The 23,581-nt window shown below is 40.1% G+C and overlaps 1 protein-coding gene across 2 annotated transcripts in view; it reads left to right on the forward strand.

The window, feature by feature from the left end:
• The window catches only part of LOC124156474 (acidic repeat-containing protein-like), a 35,075-nt gene extending 11,802 nt beyond the window's left edge, over positions 1–23,273 (forward strand). For both annotated transcript variants that reach the window (XM_046531047.1, XM_046531055.1), the window contains exons 4-8: positions 13,222–13,462; positions 14,225–14,321; positions 16,908–17,120; positions 19,581–19,715; positions 22,970–23,273. In XM_046531047.1, coding sequence (XP_046387003.1) covers positions 13,222–13,462; positions 14,225–14,321; positions 16,908–17,120; positions 19,581–19,715; positions 22,970–23,137 — 854 coding nt within the window. In that variant the 3' untranslated portion in view covers positions 23,138–23,273. The remainder of the gene's footprint in view (positions 1–13,221; positions 13,463–14,224; positions 14,322–16,907; positions 17,121–19,580; positions 19,716–22,969) is intronic.
• The last annotated feature ends 308 nt before the right edge of the window (positions 23,274–23,581 follow it).

The following is a 23,581-nucleotide window of genomic DNA, read 5'->3' on the forward strand; positions in this document are numbered from 1 at the left end:
CAAGTTTGCTTTTTTTCCTCCCGAAAATTCTGTATGGCATCGATTTTTTCTGCTCGCGTTTTAGTATGTCTTAATACTCACAACGCCATCACGGCGTTCCGAAGGCAAACAAATCCGTCAACCATGGTACCGTAATAGCATGCTTACTACAAACGGTGAGTAGAAGAGTGGTAAATGATGCGTCGCCATGACGTCTGGTAGCAATCACGTGATCAAATTCTGGCTCACAATTATCGCTAAGTCAAACCTAGGACGAGCGTTCTATGTAACAGATACGCCCCTCTACTCACATAGAGCAGTTTTTTTCTCATCTCAACAATATAGGGGCAAAAAATTGCCACCAAAACTCGGCGCCTAACTTCAGTGAAGACAAAAGTATCGAATTCATTGGGAATTCTTAGGTGAAGTTTTCTTACCGCAGGGATAAGTTTTTTCGTATCGATTTAATGGGTAAATATTCTCATCCCACCGGCTCGATCGTAAAAATTGGCGAGTGTCCAAGGGAGTAACTTAGGTGAACCTATTGTAACTTATTGGATATTGGTTTATGAGGGTCAACTAGATCACATAAAGTGGATTGAAATGTGTTTATTATATCCAGAAAGGCAGTGGGCAAAATTTATACTATTATTAATGGAAGAAGAGAATTATTTGTTCAAAAGTCGTGTTTGTTTTAGGGAAATGTATATGTAAATGGTGTTTTTTTGAGAGGCGAGCAACAAACAGCTACAATCACTTGCGTATGTAGAGAGGCGGCACAGAAATGGGAGGATAGGGGTAATGTTCCATGCTTTACGTATACTATGCAAGAACTAAGCAGAAATAATCTTTAGTATCGGAGGCTATCAGGAGCAGCTGCGTATTAAGCTTTGTCAAGCGAGCTTTCACGGCCATTGAAGGACGCATGATCAGGCGATGAATGATTCGCCTGACACTCGTCGCCCGATGATTCGTCCTGCAATGGTCGCTCCCGCTCCCAGCTGCTCCCGAATGGCTCCGATGCTAATGAGTATCTACGCGAATGCCTACGTTTCCAGAAATAATCTTAGCGCCCTTATAAAGGCTGGAGTAGGGATATGAGTAAGAACTTCAAATAGATTATTAATGTCCCAGGTCTTCAAATGACTCTTGGTGGCTACGCTATGCATGGAGGATGAGTGGAGTAGAACCCAACCATTGCCTTCCCCGCTCTCCACGAAAGGGGTTAACGGAATACGCCAGGATTAACATCCTCGAAGGGAGGAGAGGAAAGGAGGACAGACTGTCTCTCACCTAGTTGAGTGAGAGAGAAGAAATATTTAATTTCATATATTTACAATGAATTTATTTTACAAAAAGGGAAAAAATGGTCGGAAGCTGCATTTTCTAATGTGAGTATTCGATAAATTATCCTTTGCAGATTGCATACGTACACAACAAGAAGCAGGCACTGACACTTTCGTAGAAGATAAGTTTTAATGGAAATACAAGCGTCCAAAGATATGTTATGGGCAAAAATCATGAAAACGAAACGGCACGTACAATAAATAAAAATGTGGGGATACAGAAACATGCCACGTGAAAGCCATGTTTCGTCATTATTTATAAGCATTTCATTATTTCAAGGGTAAAAACATAAATATTTCTTGCATTTCCTTAAAATAGTTCAACTCAGTTTCTGACTTGCAATGGAAAATTAACATCAAATATCATGCACGTATAAAAGACCTTAAAATTACACAATTTCATCCATCTTGGACGTAAATACGATTAAAATACCAAGTCCATCGCTATGAGGACACTTCAGCGTTTCTTTGTAGCTGGAATAGGTAGTATAAAAGTATTTGCCGAAATATTAGGCTATATTTGGGTCTACTTACTTCACTAGATAAGGAATTCCATAATTTGCAACCGCTTACAACAAAGGATGTATTAAAGGCACAAGTGCGGTGAATGGGATATTGCAGTTTAATCATTTTGCCCTCTAGTAACCCCTTCCTGAAAGCCACCTCAGCAGAATTGGCATTAAACGCATCTAAAATGCCAATATGACTAACATAATACGTGTGGAATAAAGCCGTTAGTAAGGGAGAGTTCATTACTTTTCTTAGCGCCTAGAAATTATGCAATGCCTCTTTTCTAATGGGGACGGCGGGGATCCACTTGAAAGAATTGAGGATCACGGGAAGAAGAATCATAGAAAATCTCAAATAAACCGGGTAAAAATGTATTGGAAACCATCATTTATGATAATAATTTTTCTATTTTTCATACCAGAAATTCCGTCGTGGAATGCAGTTTTTTTCATTATCAACATGCAGTTCGCTATAGTGAACGCATCTGGGAGTGTAACTACCATGCGGAATGTTTGCGGTAATTTTTGTTCTTCTAAAATTATTCAGATACGTAGAAAAATTATTTTTTGTATCGCCCTTTTCCTTCACCACCATGAGGAAAGGAATGCGAGAGGAAATGTCAGTGGAAGTGACACAAAAGTAGGCGGACATCACCCAAAGACGAAGCTTATTTATGTCCATATATCTCTCAGGAAAATCAACTCACTAAATCTCTAAATGTGAGAAATGTCATTAGGCTTCTTTTTGCCCTTACCTCTGCCACATTGAGAGAAGGTCATTTTCAGTGATAATTACGCTATGTCACCGCGAATGATTTAATTATTAAATTACTGAGTGTGAATGCACGAATGATTTGGGTTGAACGGAACGGAACGTGTGCATGAGCCGGATCAGAACAGGTTCCATTTTGTGTTCAAGCTTCCGAGCAATCTAGGTGGTTACAAGGTGCATTTTCGCGTTCTTTCGTTACACATTAAGTTGAACGTGTTTATGTAATCGTGTGACCAGACCTTTTGCGTGGATAAACTCTACGAAATATCAATTGCCTTTACCTGATAAGAAACGTAATAAAATACGAATATCGCGTAGGTGCTCAACTTCGCGGATACTTCCACATGTAGCCGCACCTTGAAACCTTCTGTTCGTATTCTTCGAAAAAACCCTCCCTTAAACTAATGAGCGCGCGTAATTCATGTACGAACCCCGTAATAAACCTTTTACAATATTTGTGCTTTGCTTTGGGAACAATAGCACATTAGTATTCTACCGATTAAGGTAGGTTTCGATGGAGCATTCAAGAAGTATTCTTGTAGTCTCCCCTCCCTTCATGGGCTTTCGTCATAAATTCACAATAAGGCCTACTCCATTTCATTCTATCTAAAATTCATATTTTATTCTTTACCTTCCCTCGTCTACCCAACACTCTACCCTCTAACACTGTTTTCAACATGCTCCCTGCTACGTACTCGCTCCATCCATACCTTCTGTTTCTTCCGTATCATAACCAGACGCTGCCTCTCCTTACCTTTTATGTCCAACACTTAGTCGTTTCTTCTTGAGAATAGCTTTGGTGAATAAATCTGTAGGAATTTTATGCGTAGGAATATACTTAACTTCTAGTTCCCTTTTTTGAGACCTCATCTAGCGATACTTCATTTTTATGTGCTTCGTTCTGAAATTTTCAAGGTATGTAGTATAACCCTTGGTCATCATGTACTTTTGTCTTAAAAATAAAAATCTCTCAAACTCACCCCCCCTGAATCCCCCGAGAAGATAATTTGGCAAAATTCTCGTACTTATAATAAAAGCAAATATTGGCGAGGAACATTTTATATACCCTGAAAATTCCGAGGTGATAGTATGAGTTAAAAGCATGTAGTTACAGGCATCGTAGGAGTGGTTCGTCCTGGGATAGAACACCGAAAACCGCCTCCGTGTTGCCTGCCTCGACACGCTTTGACTGAAATTTGGATTAAAATAAAAACTTTCGCCCCGATTATAGGCGCGGAAGAATCAAGGTCGCAATGAGTGAGGTGAGGTTTCAACCCCTTCAAAATGTATTGGAGGAATTGTCATGAGTGTACTCCCACCAATCAGGTAAGCAACACACGAAACATTTTCAGCATTCCCAAAATGTATACGACCAACTGAACACAACTTTAATCAGTGTGTTGTCATTTTTATAAAATGCTAATTTTATTTATAGATGAGCATTTCTTAAATTTCATGTTACTCTCCCTATCAAGTAGCCAGTGCGCTAATGGAATTAGGTCACTTTCGCTATTTAAGAAAGAAATTGCTGTTGAGGCGGTTGCCTCCAAATTAACCCCCTCCGAAGTGCACCCCCTTATCTCAGTAAGTAGACCCGCTCTGAAATTAACTCTTGCTACGGTCATGGACCAAATCCAAGGTTACCCACCCGCGGAACTACACTTTGCAGGTTCCCCCCGACCCAAGCCAAAATGTACGCTCTCCTTTAGGAAGGGACAAGCTAAAGATGACTAAAGCTGAGAGGAGGCGAGGAACAGCTAGCAGACGGTTGAAACATGTTAACCAAAAAGAAACTTTAGGGAAACAATGTGAGGCTGGCAGTTGAACGGGAGGATGAATGGTAAGAAAGAATTGGATATTGGTTGGAAATGGGAGGAAACCACTGGATGCTATCAGGGTCATGCCTGATTGTCTGAGGGCCTGGGCGAACTTTTTTACTGTGGCATTCCACTTGACAGCAGTTTTCTCTGACCAAACAGAATATTCATCTTCCTAAATAAAAACTCCTTCACATTCCCCATATCATCACCCAATCCTCATTCTCCATCCATCACACACCTCACCTAACCCTCTCCTATCCGTTTCCATCCTTACTTCCACCCACCATGACTTACTGGGTCTTCCTCATTTCCTTCTACTTATCGGTATCCATTTGAAAATACCTTTCAGAATTCTTTCTTCCTACACTCATTTCTTTCTTTGGACGCGTCCAAGTCATAGGAATCTTCTATTTATAAGATTCTTCACCAAATCCATTTTTACATCCATGATTTTACTTATTTCTTATTCTGTCTATTTTAGTCTTTCTAGTGCATCTTCGCCAAAAGTCCATTTCTTTGGTTCGTAATTTATTTTTTCTATTTCGTTTGTGGTCCTAGCCACTGCTCCATAAAGTATTTTTTTCCTTTTTGCGGTTCCATCATTGTCCTTTAGTATGGGGATATTCCAATATCCCTCCTGCTCTGCCATATACGGCTCTCTATTAATAATGTTGAGATTCCATCAGCCTGTACCACTGATCCTAAACATTTGAATGGGAGACTTTTTTACGGAATGACTGTCAATCAGTACATTTCCGCTGCCGTCGTTAAAATGTTGGTTTTCGGTGAGTTAATTTTTCGGCTCCATTTTTTTTATTTTCTACAGTTTCCGGCACATGTAGTTGACGTCCTCAAAATGTTTTGCAATTATGACCTAGCCTTCAGCGAAATGCAGATTTAAAATAATTATTTTTGAACTTACTTATTGGGAAAATATTAAGTATCACCCTGCATATTGAGAAGTAATCATAATTATTATTATCATCATCACAGATAATCCAGGGCTTAAGCTACTTGAGTAAAGCGTTGAAAAGGGCGCTGCATAAGCGGCCCCGACAATCGTACATCTATCTTCAATGCCGCTGAAGGTCTATAAATTTAAAAGCAAAGATACACTTAAGGAGGTGTGACACATTTTTCTTCGTTCTCTATCATTTGCCCCAAGCATAGGTGTTGCTATGAGGGGGTCCTGAAGAGACCTGGTCTCCCACTGTCTTCCAGAAGGCTCTAGGCCCCACTGGAAAAATATAAATTGTGGCAACCACGCTTTATAAATTGCTGGAACCCTTTTCAGTATTATACAAAAAAGGCGTCAGAAATTAGGCTTCGGTTAAGTTCTGGGAAGTTTATGACTGAGAAAAATTTTCCTGAGAAGAAAAACCTACTCTTGAAGTGGGGTTACCCTCCAGACCTCCCTATGGGGCGGTTATGTGCCCCCAGCCAAATTCCCTGGCTACGCCTATGGACCCAAACTTTTTACCATTGTCAGCAGCCTCCCTAGACGATACTTCAAACAAAAGAGCTAAGATTCTCACTGCGAAGATAAAACAGCGAGAAATGTTTTTTTTTCGGTCCGATTTCGTAGTTTTCAAAATTTTCCCTTCTTATTGGATGTAAATTGAAACTTACTCGAAAATTTTCACACATTATATTTGAATCCCACATAGTTAAGCCTGAATCAACTCTCTACATTCATATCTGACGCCCATTCTCGTCCTTATTGCAATAGAGGATTAGCCGTGCTCGTATTTTTAACTCATTACCTCGCGATTCCTCGTCATTAAGTTAGTGAAATTATGACCGAACGACCCGTGGAACTCCCTGCATCGGTGGGAAGGCGAACTACTACTTTCACGGAAGAATAACCCCGCTCGTTGTGAACTTTATAATACATTCTCAGCGTAGTCGGTTCTGTCCTTCATCGCTTGTGTCCGCAGGAAATGTTAATTTCTCTGGACGATAATTAGACAAGACTTCTCTTTAGCTTCCCCGTCGATTTTCATCAGCAATTCACAATTCTTTAAAGTAATCTACCGGGGTAATTTGTTTTAAAAGTCCGTTTTCAATCAAGAACAGCAGATGAGACAGCGGGTTTAAATTAAAAATTGAAAATATGGTAGACTTGAAGGTGGCTATCGAATATAAGTTTTTATTTCACCAGCTTTATAAACGATATTTAAAATTAAGTGATGAGTATCTAAAATCCACTTATCTGCAGATATCAGACCTCAGACGCATTATAGTTAGAAGGTGCCACAAAGGCACGGTGCGTAATGAACTGCTCCCCCAAAAACTACGACCTCAATCAGGCCCTAAGACCGACCGCGACGTCACTGCGGAGGCAGACTGAGAGTTTCAATTAGCAACGCAGCGTGGCCTTCGGAGCGATAGATGAGCAATAACTTCAGGGCTCATAATGGGCTCTGCTGCTGGTGACTGGACGCAGATAACGTCATCATTTGTCCAGGATAAAAGAACAATTGAATTCTTTCTCGCGTTTTGATTCACATCAGAGTTGAATGGTCGATAAAAAAACTGGTCCATTGTCGAAGAAATTACATCATTAAAGTTTTATGCTACTTCCTTTTCAAAGCGTTAAGGTGGACAGGTATGTAGATAAGACCAATTGGCGACATACAATTTTCTAATTCTTTTTAAGTTTCTAACTAGGTTAAGTGATACTTTTTAAAATTTCTATATGCACAGCTCTATTGAAGAAAAAGTCGGACTGAGAACAAAAAGAGGGTTTTCAGGTCAGAAACTGTTGAAGATACTTGATTGAATGCATGTTTGTGACTTTTGGAAATTTGGCCATGGAACTGTATTGCCAATAGTTCTCAGGCATAGTTGTAAATGTGTGCAAAATTGGATTGATAGTTCGTGACATTTAATAAATTTTTGTCCTCCGACCACACGACAATACTTTTTATCGTCGGCTGCATGAATTGTAACATATTTGCTGATATATCTAAATCTAAAAGCGCCAGGTATAGTCATTCCAGTGAAAAGTAAATAGTTCAAGTATAAGTAAACAACGCGAAAATTAACTGACTTAAGTTAAAATATTGAAGAAGTTACTTTTTCATTGAAACCTTGTTTACAGTAATATAACTTTTGAAAAATTGAAAGTAGCTTTTTTCGTAATTTAATTTAATTTTATTCGTTATGGCTGAATATACTCTCTATTAATCTTGAGGGATGGTTTCTAAGAGGGCATAGTTTTGCCATTTCTTTTTAGAGCCCATTGCAATCCCGGAAAAATGTATTCAAATTTTGCTTGAAAATTGTCTAAACTTCAATTTCATTCGTAGTCTGACGTCTTATTTTCTCGAAATGGGAAAACTATTGACACCAAGCATTCTTCATCATGATGATGATGATGGAAGTGAACTTGCCGAGACGATTTCTCACATTGCTTTGAGTCCTCGTTAACGCTTGAGTGCACTAGTGAAAATATCTCAATGCTTCCGCGTCTGCATATTGGATAATGCCTCCTGGCTCACACAGGAAGCTTCAATAAGGAAACATTCCGGGACTTCGTCGAGAAGGTGATGCGTGAAGTAGCGCATTTTGCGGATACGTTAACTTTGAATGTCGCCCTTGCTACGTGTCGTGACCCTCTCTCTCGTCTGTAGATGTCTCCTCTGCTCCCCGTGTCCTCATCGTCTCGCGTTCGTCAACTTCCTATCCGAATTAACGAGCAATTTAGGACTCCTCCAACTACTTTTAAAACAAGGTACCACACAACTATATTTAAGTTTCCTCCATAAAAATCGTCTCACATTTGGGTTCGAATGTGACGAATGACAATATTACTTTCCACGTAATAAGGCTAAGGGATAGTTGTGTAGAGGGCTTATTTCTGTCATTTATTTTTAGAGCCCATTTAAGCACCCGGAAAAATTTGACAGCCTGTTCCGATATTAATGATGCTATCATTTTGCATGGCAGAGTTGTAGCTTCTTTCAAAATTATCGCCTGGCACATTTGAAATTTCGGAAAAAAATTACCAAATAATGATTTTACGAAGTGAACTTATATCTATACATATAAATGAGGATACCTGTTTGTCTGAATGTTATGAATATAATCTGAGGTTTCAGGCGAGATGGAGTGGAAACGGAACATAATGAAGAAGCAGGAGCAATTTCCACAATTTTAAATTTATTGGTACTACCGGTTTCGCTTACAGCATCATCAGGTACCTCAGATACCTGATGATGCTGTAAGCGAAACCGGTAGTACCAATACCGAACCCCAATATCGAACCCCGTAGTGCTACTTCCGCTTGCGTCCGACGCGTCCTTTGCGTACTTTTCTCATTACTATTTGTTACGTCACGTCGTTCAACTTCTTCGGTTGGACATCCAACCGAGTAAGCAAGCCTCTTAACAAGCTCTAAGAGGAAACATAAAAATCCTGCTATGAGACCACGAGTTCCAGGTTCCAAATTTCACTCTTCCCTAGGTACTGCCCTTACCGAGCAGCGGCGGTTGGCCTGCTAGTTTTAGATAAAAGAAATCAGTGATGACTAACATCAGCATTCAAACTTCAGTTGTGCAAGTTTCATGCCATTTTTATCGATTTATGGACTTGATTCGTTGCCCCACAAAGGCGGGACGGTAGGAGTAGACAATTAGAACTTCAAAGTGGCTCTCTGTAGAAGGAGGAGTTAACCATCTTTTCAATTTCCAGAATTTATGGGGGATTGTGGAGGGAGGACGGTTCACTGCTTTCCTTGGCGCCTTGGTGATATGCGATAGCTCTCAGGAATTATGCGTCTGCCAAGACAAGTGGCTTTTAAATTTTCTCCGAATATCTTTGAAAAATTTGAAGATGGTAAAGATTTAGGTGGCTCTCAAATGCACGTTTTTATTTCACCAGTTCAACGAGAAATGTTTCAAGACGTAATTGGCAAATATCTAAAAGCCAATTGTCCAAGCAGATGCTGAGAGGTATTCCACAACACCAAGGTGCCACGGAAAACCCCTCTCCCCCCCAAAAAAATAACGACCTTAATCCACCCCTGTTTTTGGGCACTATAGACGTAGTAGCTATGGCTAAAAAAAAAGTTTTTGCAGATGCCAAAAGACTGATGGCATGAAATACGTTCGCGGAGTCGGGGATGCGTTGAGTGTTTTGAGATCAACCATCCATCGCCTCCACCCGTCCTCGCGTCTTTGAGGCCGACGGCAGCGCCGCGCACTTGGAACCTCACTCCAGGTCGAAATACCGTTGCCATCGTGAATGTCGCGCCTTACTTTCCCTCTCCCGCTGCGGCGTCCGCGGAAGAAGCTACGCAGCCTGAATATCAAGGCCGCAGTGAGCGGGAGGAGGGCCAAGGGTTCAAAATCCATTCCCGAAATGTTTCAGAGGTATAAGCCTAACCTCTCATAATAAACTTAAATTATTTCCTGCCTGCGAACCAGTTGAAAATCACCCGATAGCCCTTAAATGGAATAGTGGATCGCTTTTCAGGGACCATATCGAGAATCACTTTGAAGCTCACCGCGAGGGACGGCACACTGCTCTTCTTGGCGCCCTACTGATATGCAAACCTCACAGCTACAATGCGTCTGCCAGCCCGAGGTAAACGGCATTCAGGGGGAGTGAGCGCTCCGAGCTCTCGCTCAACACTGCGACCGGACCGCTACGTAGCATATTTTCAGCCACCCGGAATGAAAAAAGTTGAGTGGGCGCTATGTAGTAGCTTTTGAATCGTCTAGCCACACGCAATTGTCCACCTACAGCCAACATTGAGCTCCCACCAATCAGTGACGAGCATAAGCGGATTTAGCAGGGGTGCACGCCCCCCCAGATGCTTAAATAAAAGACAAGATTTTTAATTCGGTTATCATTACGTTCGCTTTTTTCTGTACTACGGATCCTCAATTATTTAAGCCTTGAGTCCAAGTCAAGAAGACAGATTTGCCGGTCATTGGTCATTCGCTAGTCAGCGCTACAAAAAAGATTCGCCCAAGGGGGAGAGGAGCTCGAAAATCCTTGTTATAAATTAATATTTTCATTTTAAAATAAAGAGGATATTTCGTACATTAATTTTTGTATGTTGTTTATAATGTCAAACATGAGAAGACTGTTCCCCCCCCCGCTTCCCCCCCCCCCAGAAAACAATTCTGGATGCGCCCTTTGTGACGAGTGTCCTGGCAAATAGCGGCCGAAAAGACCCCTTAGAGAAATGACTTTGCGGTCTCACTGAGCTGCCATGTAGCGATCGCCTTCAGGGGGGAATTCCACCGCTGTTGTGGTCGCGGACTGTGTGCTTATTCTGAAAGAATGCGCCCGATGATAATTCGACGTGTCATTTTCTCGATCATACGAACGTCATTGTGATCGTCTTTTATTTCCGTCATTTTCTCTTTCCCTTCATGTGTTGATTCCCCAAAGTTTACTATTTTTTGATAGGCGATCAAGTAGTGCATAATATAGCATACGAAGCAGGCTACACGAATGTCGCCCAGTGCCAATAATTTGTCGCATAGTGGCAGTACTTGGTGCCGGCAGAAAAAGGGAAAAACTCAAGTTTTACACGCGTTTTACTAAAGCGTTATACCCCGAAACCCGAGTTTAGGGCTGAAAGGTAATCCCAAGCAAAAGAATTTACTGTTATTTATACGGTTTTGGGTGATAGAGGTAGTTAAACCAGTTTCAGTGTCGCCCTATGAAAAGTCCTTAAAATATGCTCTGCGACCGAGGCATTGCACCTCCAGACTGTTTATAATGTTGGCAATGGATGAAGACGATCGTGAGAGCGTCCTTCGGGATGGACGGGAAACGCAATGCCTAGCCATTCCCTGGAGACATTATCCACCCCAGTAGGAGCAGATTATGTTCGTTGTTGTCAGGTTTCATAGTTTCCCACTACACCTTCGTGGTATGCAATACCCGTTAGAGATAATGAGCGTGAGGTCTGATATGCGTAGACAAGTGGCTTTGAAATATTATTGAATACTTTTTAAACATTATTTGTGAACATGGTGAAGTTATAACCTCTATTTGAGAATAATTTTGGAGTTAACTGTCTTTCAATTTCCAGAATTTACTGTGGGGGCGACCAGAGGGGTGAATTGAGGTCTTTGTTTCGGGGGGGGGGGGGGGATTCGCTCCCCTCCAAGGTGCCTGGGTGATATGCATTACCTCTGAGCGATAATGGGTCTGCTAACCCAAGGTAAACGCCAGAATTATTTATCGGTGTTCTTTCGGTATTAATTCGTATTCCCACAGTATTACATTCTATTCCTCGTCCAGGACTTAATATTTATTGGTATTTCTACCGTATTTCACGGAATAAAAGGAATTTGAACAACACTTTTGGGCAGTATTCCTTGCGAATAGTATCGAAGTTATCTAATTCTTGGAATACTACATCATATTCCGCTCTTATTTTTCGTCCAATCTAGACCATGGCGCAGTTGAACGGTTTTACTTAAATAATGAAATTAATTTTTCATAAAACGTCTGTCTAATTTCACTGTGTGAAAAAACATGGTCACATAGCAGGACTTATCCCTCGATATTCATTAGTTTCTGCAGTCGTAACATTCGTGCGATTCATTAATAGTTTATAATTAATTTTACAATGGAGTTAAAATGTAGGTGTTGTCGGCGGCTATCCTAGAAAATTTCTTATTATGCTTTTTTCAAAGAATAATATTTTCAATTTATTGCATCGCATTGTGGTGAAGTTAAATAGATGGAATTTCCTTTGCCACAGGACTGAAATCCTGGCTGAATCACAGATTGACTCAATATCCAATTCCTTCATGAACATTATGAAAAAGTCATATAATTTTCTTTAAACATGCTTAGAAATTTCATGTGCTCAAATTATTCTTCTGAGAATGTATAGTCTTAAAGTATATTTGAAACGAAAAACCGTTCTTCAACATCGTATAGGGTAGTAGATCACCTATACGAACTTAATCAAAAAATGAAACGAATGAATTCAGTGAATTCTAATAATTTATTTAGCGCCCAAATCCTATGTTGCAATTATACTACTATCATGTGAGTGCTTGGTGATTATCTGTAAGTGTGGTATCTGTGCGCGTGATAAAGTAAACTGCAAGAAATTCATTGATTTAGGAAGATCCATACTGAAAGCAGTAACAAGGGCATCTGAAAACCAATTTTGTTTCAAAATTAAATTTTTTTATGAGTCGACTTCTCTGGTGGACTCTTGAGCAGGCGACCTAGGGTCGCGACTCCTACGCAGGCCTGGAGCCGGGAGGCGTTTTAGGCTGGGGCAGAGGGGACGTGTGCACGACCATCGAGAGAGATCTCTCTCTGGGTGGTCGTGACTTGTGCCCCGGGCGGCAGAATTCAGAGGGCGGCATAATTTGAAATTTTTATTTTAAAAAATTATTAATTTTTTTCTAATTAAATTATTAAACAACAATTATCAAATTATTAAACAATCATAATAATAAAACTGCTTTATAGCCAACATTCGTTGTGCAATTTCAACAACCGCATCTCAAAAAAATAGCTTAAGAATGGGTAACATTTTAGCAGTGGGGAAAGGGGGTGAGAGGGAGCGAGGGTGGATCACGGGAAATCGTTTTTGTGGATCAAAATACGCTTGATTTATTTTGAAGTATTCAAATTTTAAAGGCTCTTGTGGTATGAGTTAAATTAAGGAAGAAAGATATTATATCATATGGATATAGGCCTAATTAACGCGCTATTTTGATAATTTTAAAAGTATGAGAGAATTACCAATTTTCAAAACTAAGGACCACCCCAATGTAGTACATTGCATTCTTATCTGTTCGCAGGCTCGCTGGATGGTCAGAAGGGGAGTTTGAGAGTTCCTGCAAGCCTTTACGTGGCAAAGTACAACCGATACGTGGACACGGTCATCGATAGGATCAAGAAAGTGGTACGCAAGAGCTTCGACCCCGTCAACGTGAGATTGCACTCCACGACTCGGGTCAAGGGCAACGCCAACGCCAACGGCAACAAGAAGAAACCCAAGACGCGCGCGCAAGATGGCGCCGCCGCGACTCCATCCCTCGAGTGAGTCTCCATGTCCACCTATAAAGGGTGGAAAAATATTGTGTCACGAAATTTAAACCCTGGATAGCTGACGCCAGTAAGAACCAAAAGTACTTATGATGTTTAGGTCGGAAACGCATCATTTTTTATCTACAGAAACTTTGAGCCAAGCGCTCGGATTGGACGAGAGTTTTCACTGATGCCAGATTTTCTGAATAACTCATGACTCCAAATGCTTTTCCTGACGGAGTTCGCAATGTATTCAAGGCATCCGGTAATAGGGCAAACACGAAGCCAATCGGAGCGCTTGGCTCTTAATTTTCCGTAGTTAAAAATGGTTTTCGACCTAAACATCTTTGGTAATTTTGATTCCTGCTGGCTTCAGCTATCCAGGCTTTAAAATTCGTGACACAATTTTTCTCCTCACGGTATACATACATATGCATTTTTTATATCTTCGACCATGTTTATAAACATATACACCCCTCTTCACCATTAAGGCAGTGGAGCCTAACGTTTCCCGTTCATCGGCATTGGCACTTTGTTCATATTTTTAGATCCTGAGCCCATCCATGAAGAGGTTTTCAGATTGTTGGTTTGGGTCGCGCATGCGTAGCCAATTTATGGTTATCCGTGAAATATTTGTTGTTGAGACCAATATTTTGCCCTAGTAACGTATCTTCATTTTGCTAGATTGAATGTTAAAATTTGAATCCATTCAGTAATACAAAATGATGATATGACCCCATGACAGTTCTCACGCTCCGCGCTTCTTTCTCGCAGGAGACAGCTGCAGGAGGAATCTCTGTTGACGGCCCCAAGGCAGGAGGAACAGACCCCGAGGCGTCGGGATCAGGCGCCCAATCAACGAACCAACAAGGTGAGCACTTTTCAGAAACTCTTGCCGCGGTGAAATCGGTGTGGTTTATTACGAATAAATGCAAGAACCTTTGCCTTCCCATGCCAAGGCGCGTACCTTAGTGACCATTGACCCTTACATGACCCGTGGTAATCAAATGATTGCCATTGGTGATCTATGGTCACTGGGTTTGTCAATCTTCCAAACTTAGGCTTGGACACCTTGGTTGTCCCAGTACTCCGCCTCATACATCAGTGACCTTTGAACTCCGCATTGGCGTTGGAACTAAAGTGGTTGACAAGAGGAATCTGTAAACCTCGTGAATGACTTGGTCAACCTAAAAACCGTAAGATTTGGTGGGCTGGTTGTTCGAATAATGCGAAATTAATCTCAATGACATTTGACCCACACATGAGTCCTAGAGGTCAATATGTTGATAATAATGCTTTTTACCATTATCTGGGTCACTCAGTGACTTCATGGCAAAATTTGCTGTGCCAGAACGCACTTTCTTAAACTTTCTTTAGAAGTGAAATATTACTCTCTGTGTTTTATTATAAGTAATTATTTACATTTGATTGCAATTTTTTTGTTCGGTTACGAATGTATAAATTAGAAATTTTGATGGAGTAAAATTGATAAAAGTGTTATTTGACTATTGCCGGAACGGCGTTCCGGCGTGTTCCGATACCATGACACCTCTGGTGTCACTCTGAAAAACCTATGTTTCGGAACCTTGGCAGCCAAACTTCTATCATGCCTCGCCATTAACCTCTGTGGTGACCATCCCTGTGATCTTACAAAGGTCATGCTTAGATAGTTTTTCAAACAATAGTACTTCCATTGTTTTTTTTCATGCCCAAAATTCCAAGGAAATGTTATTTTCTCCAAAAAAGTAAGACTTCTTTCTGTCTTGATATTATTTAGCATTGAAACAGCTTAAGGCGAAATTAAAATTTGCGTTTTGACCCACATTATCAGCCCAAAAGCTCAAATATTAAAATGCTGTTTGCACTCAACAAAACACGCACCCATTCCTTGTGTTTTCGCCAAATTTTATCCATTTTGCCAAACTTCGAGTGCATGAAATTAAAGAATAAAAATGACACACGATAAATGGGACGGCCCGGCCTACAATCGGTCTTTGAACCTGTTGAGGGTGGAGGACGAGTTTCTAGAAATGTACGGCGAGGGGGTTAGAGGTATGGAATATCCCACAATCTTTGGAGGTTCGGGGGCGGGGTGTTTTCACGAACGTCGTAGAAAATCGGTGCCAATTCGTGAGTTTTGAGGCTCTTTCAAGTCTAAATGTGTATGTTAAATAAAGACGTGGCCATGTGCGTAGTTTTTTTTGCAAATCGATCACCCTTAGCGATCAATAGAGATTAGTTAGAAAATCAATAATTCGTTTATTTATAGCCACGAAAGTCCTATACAGTCCATGACAGCTCGTAACTATAACCGCCAGGTCATCACTCGCAGATCGGCCATAATCGGTCACGTCCGCCCATTTTCGTTTAGACTAGGACGCTTGTCGGTCGCGTGTGGGAGGTCACCAATCCCGCGAACTTAGTTTTTCTAATTTCTTATTCATTGCATCACTATATCCTGTAAAAAGCGTAGCTGACGGATGCGTTTTCTGTAATAAGTTGGCATGCAGAACAATATTTTTCTGCAGCCAAGGCGAGGAAAGGCTTTGATTGTCACAGTAATTATATTAGAGTAAAATATATTATACAATCTATCACTTCTATTTATTTTTTGATTTTTAAACCATGGTACGCGGCGACCGGGTGTCTTTGGGTCGACCAGGACAGTCTGTACATAGTGATAGGGTGAAAGTGCCCAGGCTCAAATGCCGGCGATATTCGTATTGGTTACAGAAGAATATTGATTTACGTGCATCGATTACTCGAAAATTTTTCTCTTTAAATTTTTTCACATGATTTTGACTCACAAATACGGCAAAACATCATGATAAAGTTTTTGAATGTAGTTTTTTCTCAGCACTTGCGGATATTAGAATTGAAAGTCACGGTTCGTCAGGGTCGATGATGTCGATTTCTCGCAAACTACTTCACTGCGGGAGATAATTCATATGCTTGTATTTCCATAGATGTTTTATGCTTCTTTTTAAGTTGTGAATAATTAAAATATCGTGATATATTATTCCTGCGGAGTTTGAATGCTTTTCAATAATGAGTAGAACAGTCAGTTTTTGTATTTTTAATGAAAATACTTTTGAAAAATAATTGAAAATTTTGTAATGGTTTTTCGAAATGCTGAAACAATGAAACTTATAATCAAGTCGTGGGTGAAGTTTTTGGACAGCCCCAGACAAAATCCTCGAAGTGCGAGGTGGCCCAGCGAAAAGAAATGGCCCCCATGAATGTGTTAAGTTCACGCACCTGCGGCTTAGTTCAAGGTGAGCTCCACCCTCACCTATCCAAACCAACCTTTGGGTCGAATCGTTGAGTTTGTGAGTGATAATTACAAAGTTGAAAACCTCATTCCTTGTTTTCAAATACGGTTCTTGAGTTGTGTCTTATAGTCTACCACGGATTTCATTTCTTCTTCCCCACTCAATATCATCTCTTCTCTTTTTAGCCACAGAGGACCAACAACAACAACGGCAACAAGAAAAACGACAACAATAAGAACAAGAATAAGAACAAGAAGCAGAATCGCGCCAAGGCGACCCTCGTGGGCCTCTCCTCGATTCGCCGTGACGGAGACGTGGCCGTCAACCTGATGTCTTCGCACACGTCCGTGCGCTCCAACTTCCTCCTCGGACCGCTCATACTCAAAGTCGAGAAAGAGGTACGTACGCTTGCGTGCCATCGCATCCATTGCATGTCCGTTCTCTTTCGTGGGCGCCTCGTTGAGAGGAAGAAACTTGGAATGTGGTCAATCCATTCCAGACGTTTTCCCCATGAGATGAACATTTATGTTAAAAAAATACATAATTTTGGTCATTGCTGAGGTATTTTCCTAAGCAATAACCTGTTTCGATCAATTGAGCGACAACATTCTATTCCAGTAGTAAACCAGCGAAATGCTTCCTTTCTTTTGAGCGCTTCTTTGCCACAAATCAAATTGTTTGCAGCATCGCAATAGACATGCAAGTCATCAGTGCCATACTCCTTCTTCTTCTTGGTAGAACCATCTCAAGGCAGCTTTCAAATTCAATTTTAAACTTGTCCTCCAAACTTCTCTTTAACGTGTCTATTTACCATTCATATCTGCCCACAGAATCTTTCTTCCATCACGCTCAATATCATTGTAAACCCTATTCACGCTTTTTCTTAAATTTCTTCGTCTTTTTCACCGATGGAATCTTGTAATTGATTCTTAACCCAAACCCCCTTGTCGGATCAGCCTGAAATTTTGCACACTTTCTGTTTCTGATGACGACATACTATTCAATAACGGACTTGTGAAATTCTCTTCCATTTTTCTCTCACCAATTAAAAAAATTTCCACATGGCATAGATAGTTTTAAATTTTCTAAATGTATGGCGTTTGTTATATTTTTGGCAGAAATTTCTTTGATTGCTCTGGTTTAATCGATTCCATGGTTAACCTCTAAAAAGTAGAACATTAAAGTAAAATAATATTTTTTTTAAGGCACACTTTTTTCAAAAACAGTTTGAAATGCACTAAAAAGTAAAAAAATAAGCTTTCGTCACTGGGAAAAAAAGGGTGGGTGCTGATTAGATTTAAATATTAATATTGCGTGCCAATGTACCTAGGACTCACCTCTCACATCTCTCACCTCTTCTACACACATTTCTAATAAACGTATCCACGAGTCTTATTTCTCCAAGTAATGAAAAGCTAATTTTTTTAGTGCATTTCATACTCTTTTTTTTTCGAAAAACAGTGTATTTTAATCTTTTTTTATATTTTTAATGTATTAGTGAGATTTTTTGATTGACAAATAGTGTTTTTTCGAACGGAGATAGTTTATTTCTGGGCTGATTTGAAAATTAATTGTTACCATGTTTCATTTAGAAAATGAATCTAATGATGTTATAGGCTATAGAATAATTCAATTTTTTTTTTTCGATTGTTGTATACTTAATAAAATTAGTTTAATTCTAATACCAGAAAGAAGTGTGTGACGGGTTGAATTAAAGGGAGGTTGGGTTAAGGGGAAGTTGTTGAGGGAATGTTAAGTTGTAAAAAGCAGTTTGCAATTTTTCCCAACTTAAAATAGTATTCCACAAGGTTAAGGCCTCAACATTTTCAGTACATGTGTGACGGGTATCAAATTAATTTAAGCTATGTTATATCCCAAGCGTATGCACAGCATTTGGCTATGTTCATTTCATCGGTTGAAAATGTTACAATAATGGCATTTATAAAATTAAACTCCTGCACACTTATAGCCTATAGCCACAATGCTGATTCTATCACGGATGAAAATTTATCACATATTGGAAATTTTTTATAACCAATACTTTCTTTCGAGCTCTTTTAAATACTTATTATTAAATATTTTCAGCACTAATGCAGTTAATCCTGTCGGAATAATCACGGTAGAACCGTAATTGAGCAAACATTATATCTCCAAAAACGGTATAAAATGCAATGAAAATTAAAAAATATTTTTTTTTATCCGTGGGATAGTAAATCGTAGGTTATGATTAAGTTTAGATATTAATCCCAATCCTTAAACACCAATTCTACCTTCATAAAAAACTTAATAAAAAAACTTAATGAGCACCCTCGCTTAATTCTCCGAGAGATAAAAAGCTTCCTTATTACTTTTTAGTGAATTTATACTGTTATTCGCGGAAGTTCGTACTTTTTAGTATTTTATATTTTATTTTCATCTTTCATGTATTTTTATTTTGATTTAAATTATATTTTGATTTTTGACTTCCGATCTTGAAAATATTTTTATGCAAATATACTTTTTGTTACTGCCAGTAAAATGATTCTTGCTTCAGCCCCAAAAGAAATAGCCAGACAGGTCGAAAGGTAGGGGACAGACTAAGTGTAGCCCACTGGTCCTCCAGGTTGGGGGGTAGGGGGGAGTCGACAGGCCGGTGTCCATGTAAAACCTTCTATAACTCATAAGCTTAACAGAGAGCCTCGGAATAGGTTAGGATCCTCCACGATGTACAATGCATGCAAATGGAGCGAATGATTAAAGAATGAAATAGGTGCGTATTGGATGTGGGACGCGCGAAAATCGCTCGTCAATGGCGATCTTGGATGGTTTACGCCATGACTCGTGCAGGGTTAACAATCGCGTCTTCTTTTGTTTTTCAGTTTGGCCGCGGCGAGACCAAAGAGCTTCGCAGCGCCTCTGCCGTCACCGAAGAAATGTCCGGAATCATGAGCCTGCGCATTAGCACCGACGGAAAGGCCACGCTCCACAACATCCGCGTGCTGCAGCCGAAACAGGTAAGCCCGAAACGTCGACGCTCCTTCCATTTCGATGGACATCCGGCGTGACGTCTCCTTTGGTTACCCTCATGACCATCCTCCCTTTGGCCTATCCTCCTTGGTTGCGAGGTTCATGCCCCTGGAAGCAATCTTCTTGAAGCCCTGAAGGCGCGACTTAAGCCACCACTACCAGTGTATTGACTTGTATTTGAAAAGTAGCGGTTAAATGTGAATTGTATAATATGTTGTTTTTAGAAAGAGCTGGTTAAGAACTAATTGACAAGAAACCTTAATTCTAGTAAACCAATTCCTATTAAAAAAAGGACAATTTAACAAGATAGTAACATTTTTAAATCATATTTTTTTTGCCATTTCAGTCTTTTTCAGTTTTTATTTGCTCTTGTCTTAATTGATTTTTGGAAGTATTTGTAATACTTAATGATTTTTTTCTTTTCTAGAATGTTTTTTAAATTTTTTAAAAAGACTTTATAGTAAATTTTTCTTTTTTATAACACCCGAAGAAGACTAGATCTTGGAAAGGCTTAGAGGCGAGTGATATATTTTTTTAGACAACGAATATGAATAAGGTAAATTTTTAATATCGTTCCGGGGATTGCTTAATAGAGGATTCGTGTCGATTGGAGCCTGACGCCCATACCATCGACTTATTCCTCAAATTTTTTAACCATAGGCAGTGTGTGAGACCCAAGGAATGGAGCCTTTTTTGTTCTTTGTCGAATTTGTCATGGGTATAGATCTTGTCTCCTCCTCCGCATTTGGTAAATGTGCAAAAAAGGAACCAATGGGTGATCAGCAGCAGCAACATCGACGGCTGGAAAAGAGGTGGATTATGATTAGGTCCAAAATTATGAGCCGTCAACTTCGACCCGGAGACGCTGATAGTAGCGTCAGCGAAGCAGTTTTCATAAGGAGGGGCGCAGCTAGGAATTATGGCTGGGTGGGGGGGTTAGAAGCAACTAATACCGGGGTGTGTGGGGGTATGGAATACCCACCAGGATAAGCGGTAGGTGCGAGATTAATAAATTGCAGAACTTATAGATAAATGGTTCAAAGTGGTGAGTTTTACCGCTTTATGAGGGATATTTTATTAATCCTTACACTATTCTAGTAAGTTACAGCGTATTCTAGTAATATCAATACAATTAAGTAAAATGGATTAAACTTAAAAATTTCTCTGAGCTCTGGCGGGGCTTTATCCCCAAAAACCCCGCCTCGCTGCGTCACTGGTCATAACTACAGCAACCGACGCGTTAATATCTGCTTTTTTTAATCCTCCAAGGCAACACGAAAATATTCGATCTCAACCAATATTCCCAAAAATTGATGAAGTTCACTGTTAGATACTACCACCGCTCAGCAACTCTGACTCTGTCACAGTGCTCTCTGTCTGAGTTCTTACATACGGGCGAAGGAGCTTCAAGTTTCGTCCATCTCCGTTGAGAGTCGCCTAGAACATATGAACTGGCGCCATCATTAAGATACAAAACACGAAAACAAACTTGGTCATCTCCCTGTCAATTATTAGTTCTTATCTACCCTATTTTCCCCTTTTTCACGACTCTGTAAAGTGGTGAGTGCGAGGTTGTATGTAGTGTTTTCGCAGAAATATTGCATTTATTCATTTTCGCACCCACCTTATAACTAAGAAGTTTATTTTGGCAGGAAATAATGCTTTTTTTTAGTCGTCGCGTTATGCAGTACTTTATTGCTCTTGATCAATTCGGGTGCATACTCTAATTGAACCATCCTGTTGACGCAATAATTCTTATAGTAACGCGAATAGATATGCTCAATTAAAATCTTCCTCGTCTTACACCGTGACCCCTCTTCGATCACAGTTTACTTCGGTACCTCCAACATGGCCGCATCCAGAAAAAATGGCGGGTTCTTTCGGAGAGTGGGTGTATTTCAGGGACACGCGCAGATCATTTGAAACATTTCACACTCCAAATTGGATGGCGCCACGAGTGAATCAAGTAAAAATGTGTCCAATCTTCGATGACATCTCGTTCTGCAAATCACTGGACGCTTGTTCCTTGAACATATGTACGTTATCTGTTTTATTCAAGGGGTTTCGTGGTAAATGTAATCGATAAATGACGCTAATTTGAGTACATATTTGGTTGCCTATCAGCGTCGAGAGCAGCAATTGTACTTAAGGAATGCCTGAATGACGGTGGGATCTATGTGTTTACACGAAAATGGTGTCAGACACGAGTGACCCTTGATGGAAACATTGTAAGTTCTACTTTAATGATCAGTGCAGGGAAATTTTTGTCAATTGTAACTGATCTTCTGTTTTGATTCATTATTTTCCATCATTTGAAGGCATGATTATTTTTTTCCTAATCATTGTTAACTGAGAAGGCAACAATTCATGAAACAGTATAAGAGGTAGGACTATTTTTTAATCTCCCACTTCACTAATTTTAGATTGTTAGTAACTTATTCTATACTTACCTCTTGCGTTGTCGTTTCTAGGAGACAAGGCTGGAGGAAATCTGGAAGTAAGGAGTTAGCATTCAACCCCCGTGAAAGCCTTCATTCATGCATGTTATAAATGAAATTGGCTCTGTTTCTGCTATCAGATTGTTCCATATGCCAATATTGAATTCATATCCATAATATGTCCAAAATTAAGCAAAACAACGATATTTTATCATGGAATTTGTCATTTTTACGCCTTGACTGTCAGTGCCCACCTGCGTGGTCTGCTCCCAGGTTGACCTTGCAGGGATACCAATTGTTACCTTGTTTCATTTCATGGCAGAATTGCGAGAATCACGGGCCAATTGCTATAAATGATCATAAAGTGTTTAGGGAGCATGGTATTAATTGTGACATGCTAGTGTCTGGCTCTCCTTTGCTTGAGTTTTGCAAAGGAGTAGCAATGCAGTGGGGAGACAGGAATTAATTGTGACTTGCCATTGTTTGTCTCCCGTTTTGTGGACAGACTGTTTTTGGTCCGTTTTTGCTCGTTTTTTGCGCGCAACTTAACGCAATGTCAAGCTCCAGCACTGGGACCAAGTCTTAAATGAGCGTGCAGAGATTCTGCGTCTAACGCACCCCATCCCTGTAGCACCTGTTACGACTAAAATAGACCCTTAAGTGTGACTACGCAAAATACAGACAGACTGACGAGCTACAAACTTTATATAAAAAGAAAACCTGGTATTGAGCTTGAGTTTTTATTGTATTTTTACTATTTGCCAAAATGTAAATGTATCTTTCTCTCTCTCTCATGTTCATAGGTTCGCGTGGAGAGCCAGGACGATCACGACCGCACGCGTGAGTTTGTGTGGCGCCGCTCGAACCGCATCGCGCACCTCGTCTCACGAAAGTTGACTGCGGCGACGCGGTCTCTGCTGGGAGCAGAGGGCGGCCGTGGTCTCCCCCCACCACCCCCTATCACGCCATAGAGCACTCTCACACACACTATTTATTCTTATTTATGGACAGAGATATTTATTTTTAGCGTTTAATTATTTTTGTACTTTTCTATTCGTAATTTAATAAAAAAATGGTTGCGCGTACATCGCGAGCAGCCAAACATTATGTCATCTTTGTTTATTGAGTGACAGCCCGAACCACTCTGCTGGCTGCACTTTTTCTTCAAAAGCCAATAGAAGAAAAATGTATTGACTAACACAGGTACCGAATATTTATCGCTGATGCTGCCACTCCACGGTAATCATTTCTCCAGCAAACAGTTGAAGTTAGGCGACGGGTGATCATTATGATTAAATTAAAAATGTAAATATATCTTTACGAGCTTCATAATAAAAAAAACTCATATTTTAATCACATATGATCCATGCAAACCCATATTAGAATAATAATGGAATGGAAAATTAGAGAATGAT

This window comes from Ischnura elegans, chromosome 1 (assembly GCF_921293095.1).
Source record: "Ischnura elegans chromosome 1, ioIscEleg1.1, whole genome shotgun sequence".
NCBI lineage: Eukaryota > Metazoa > Arthropoda > Insecta > Odonata > Coenagrionidae > Ischnura > Ischnura elegans.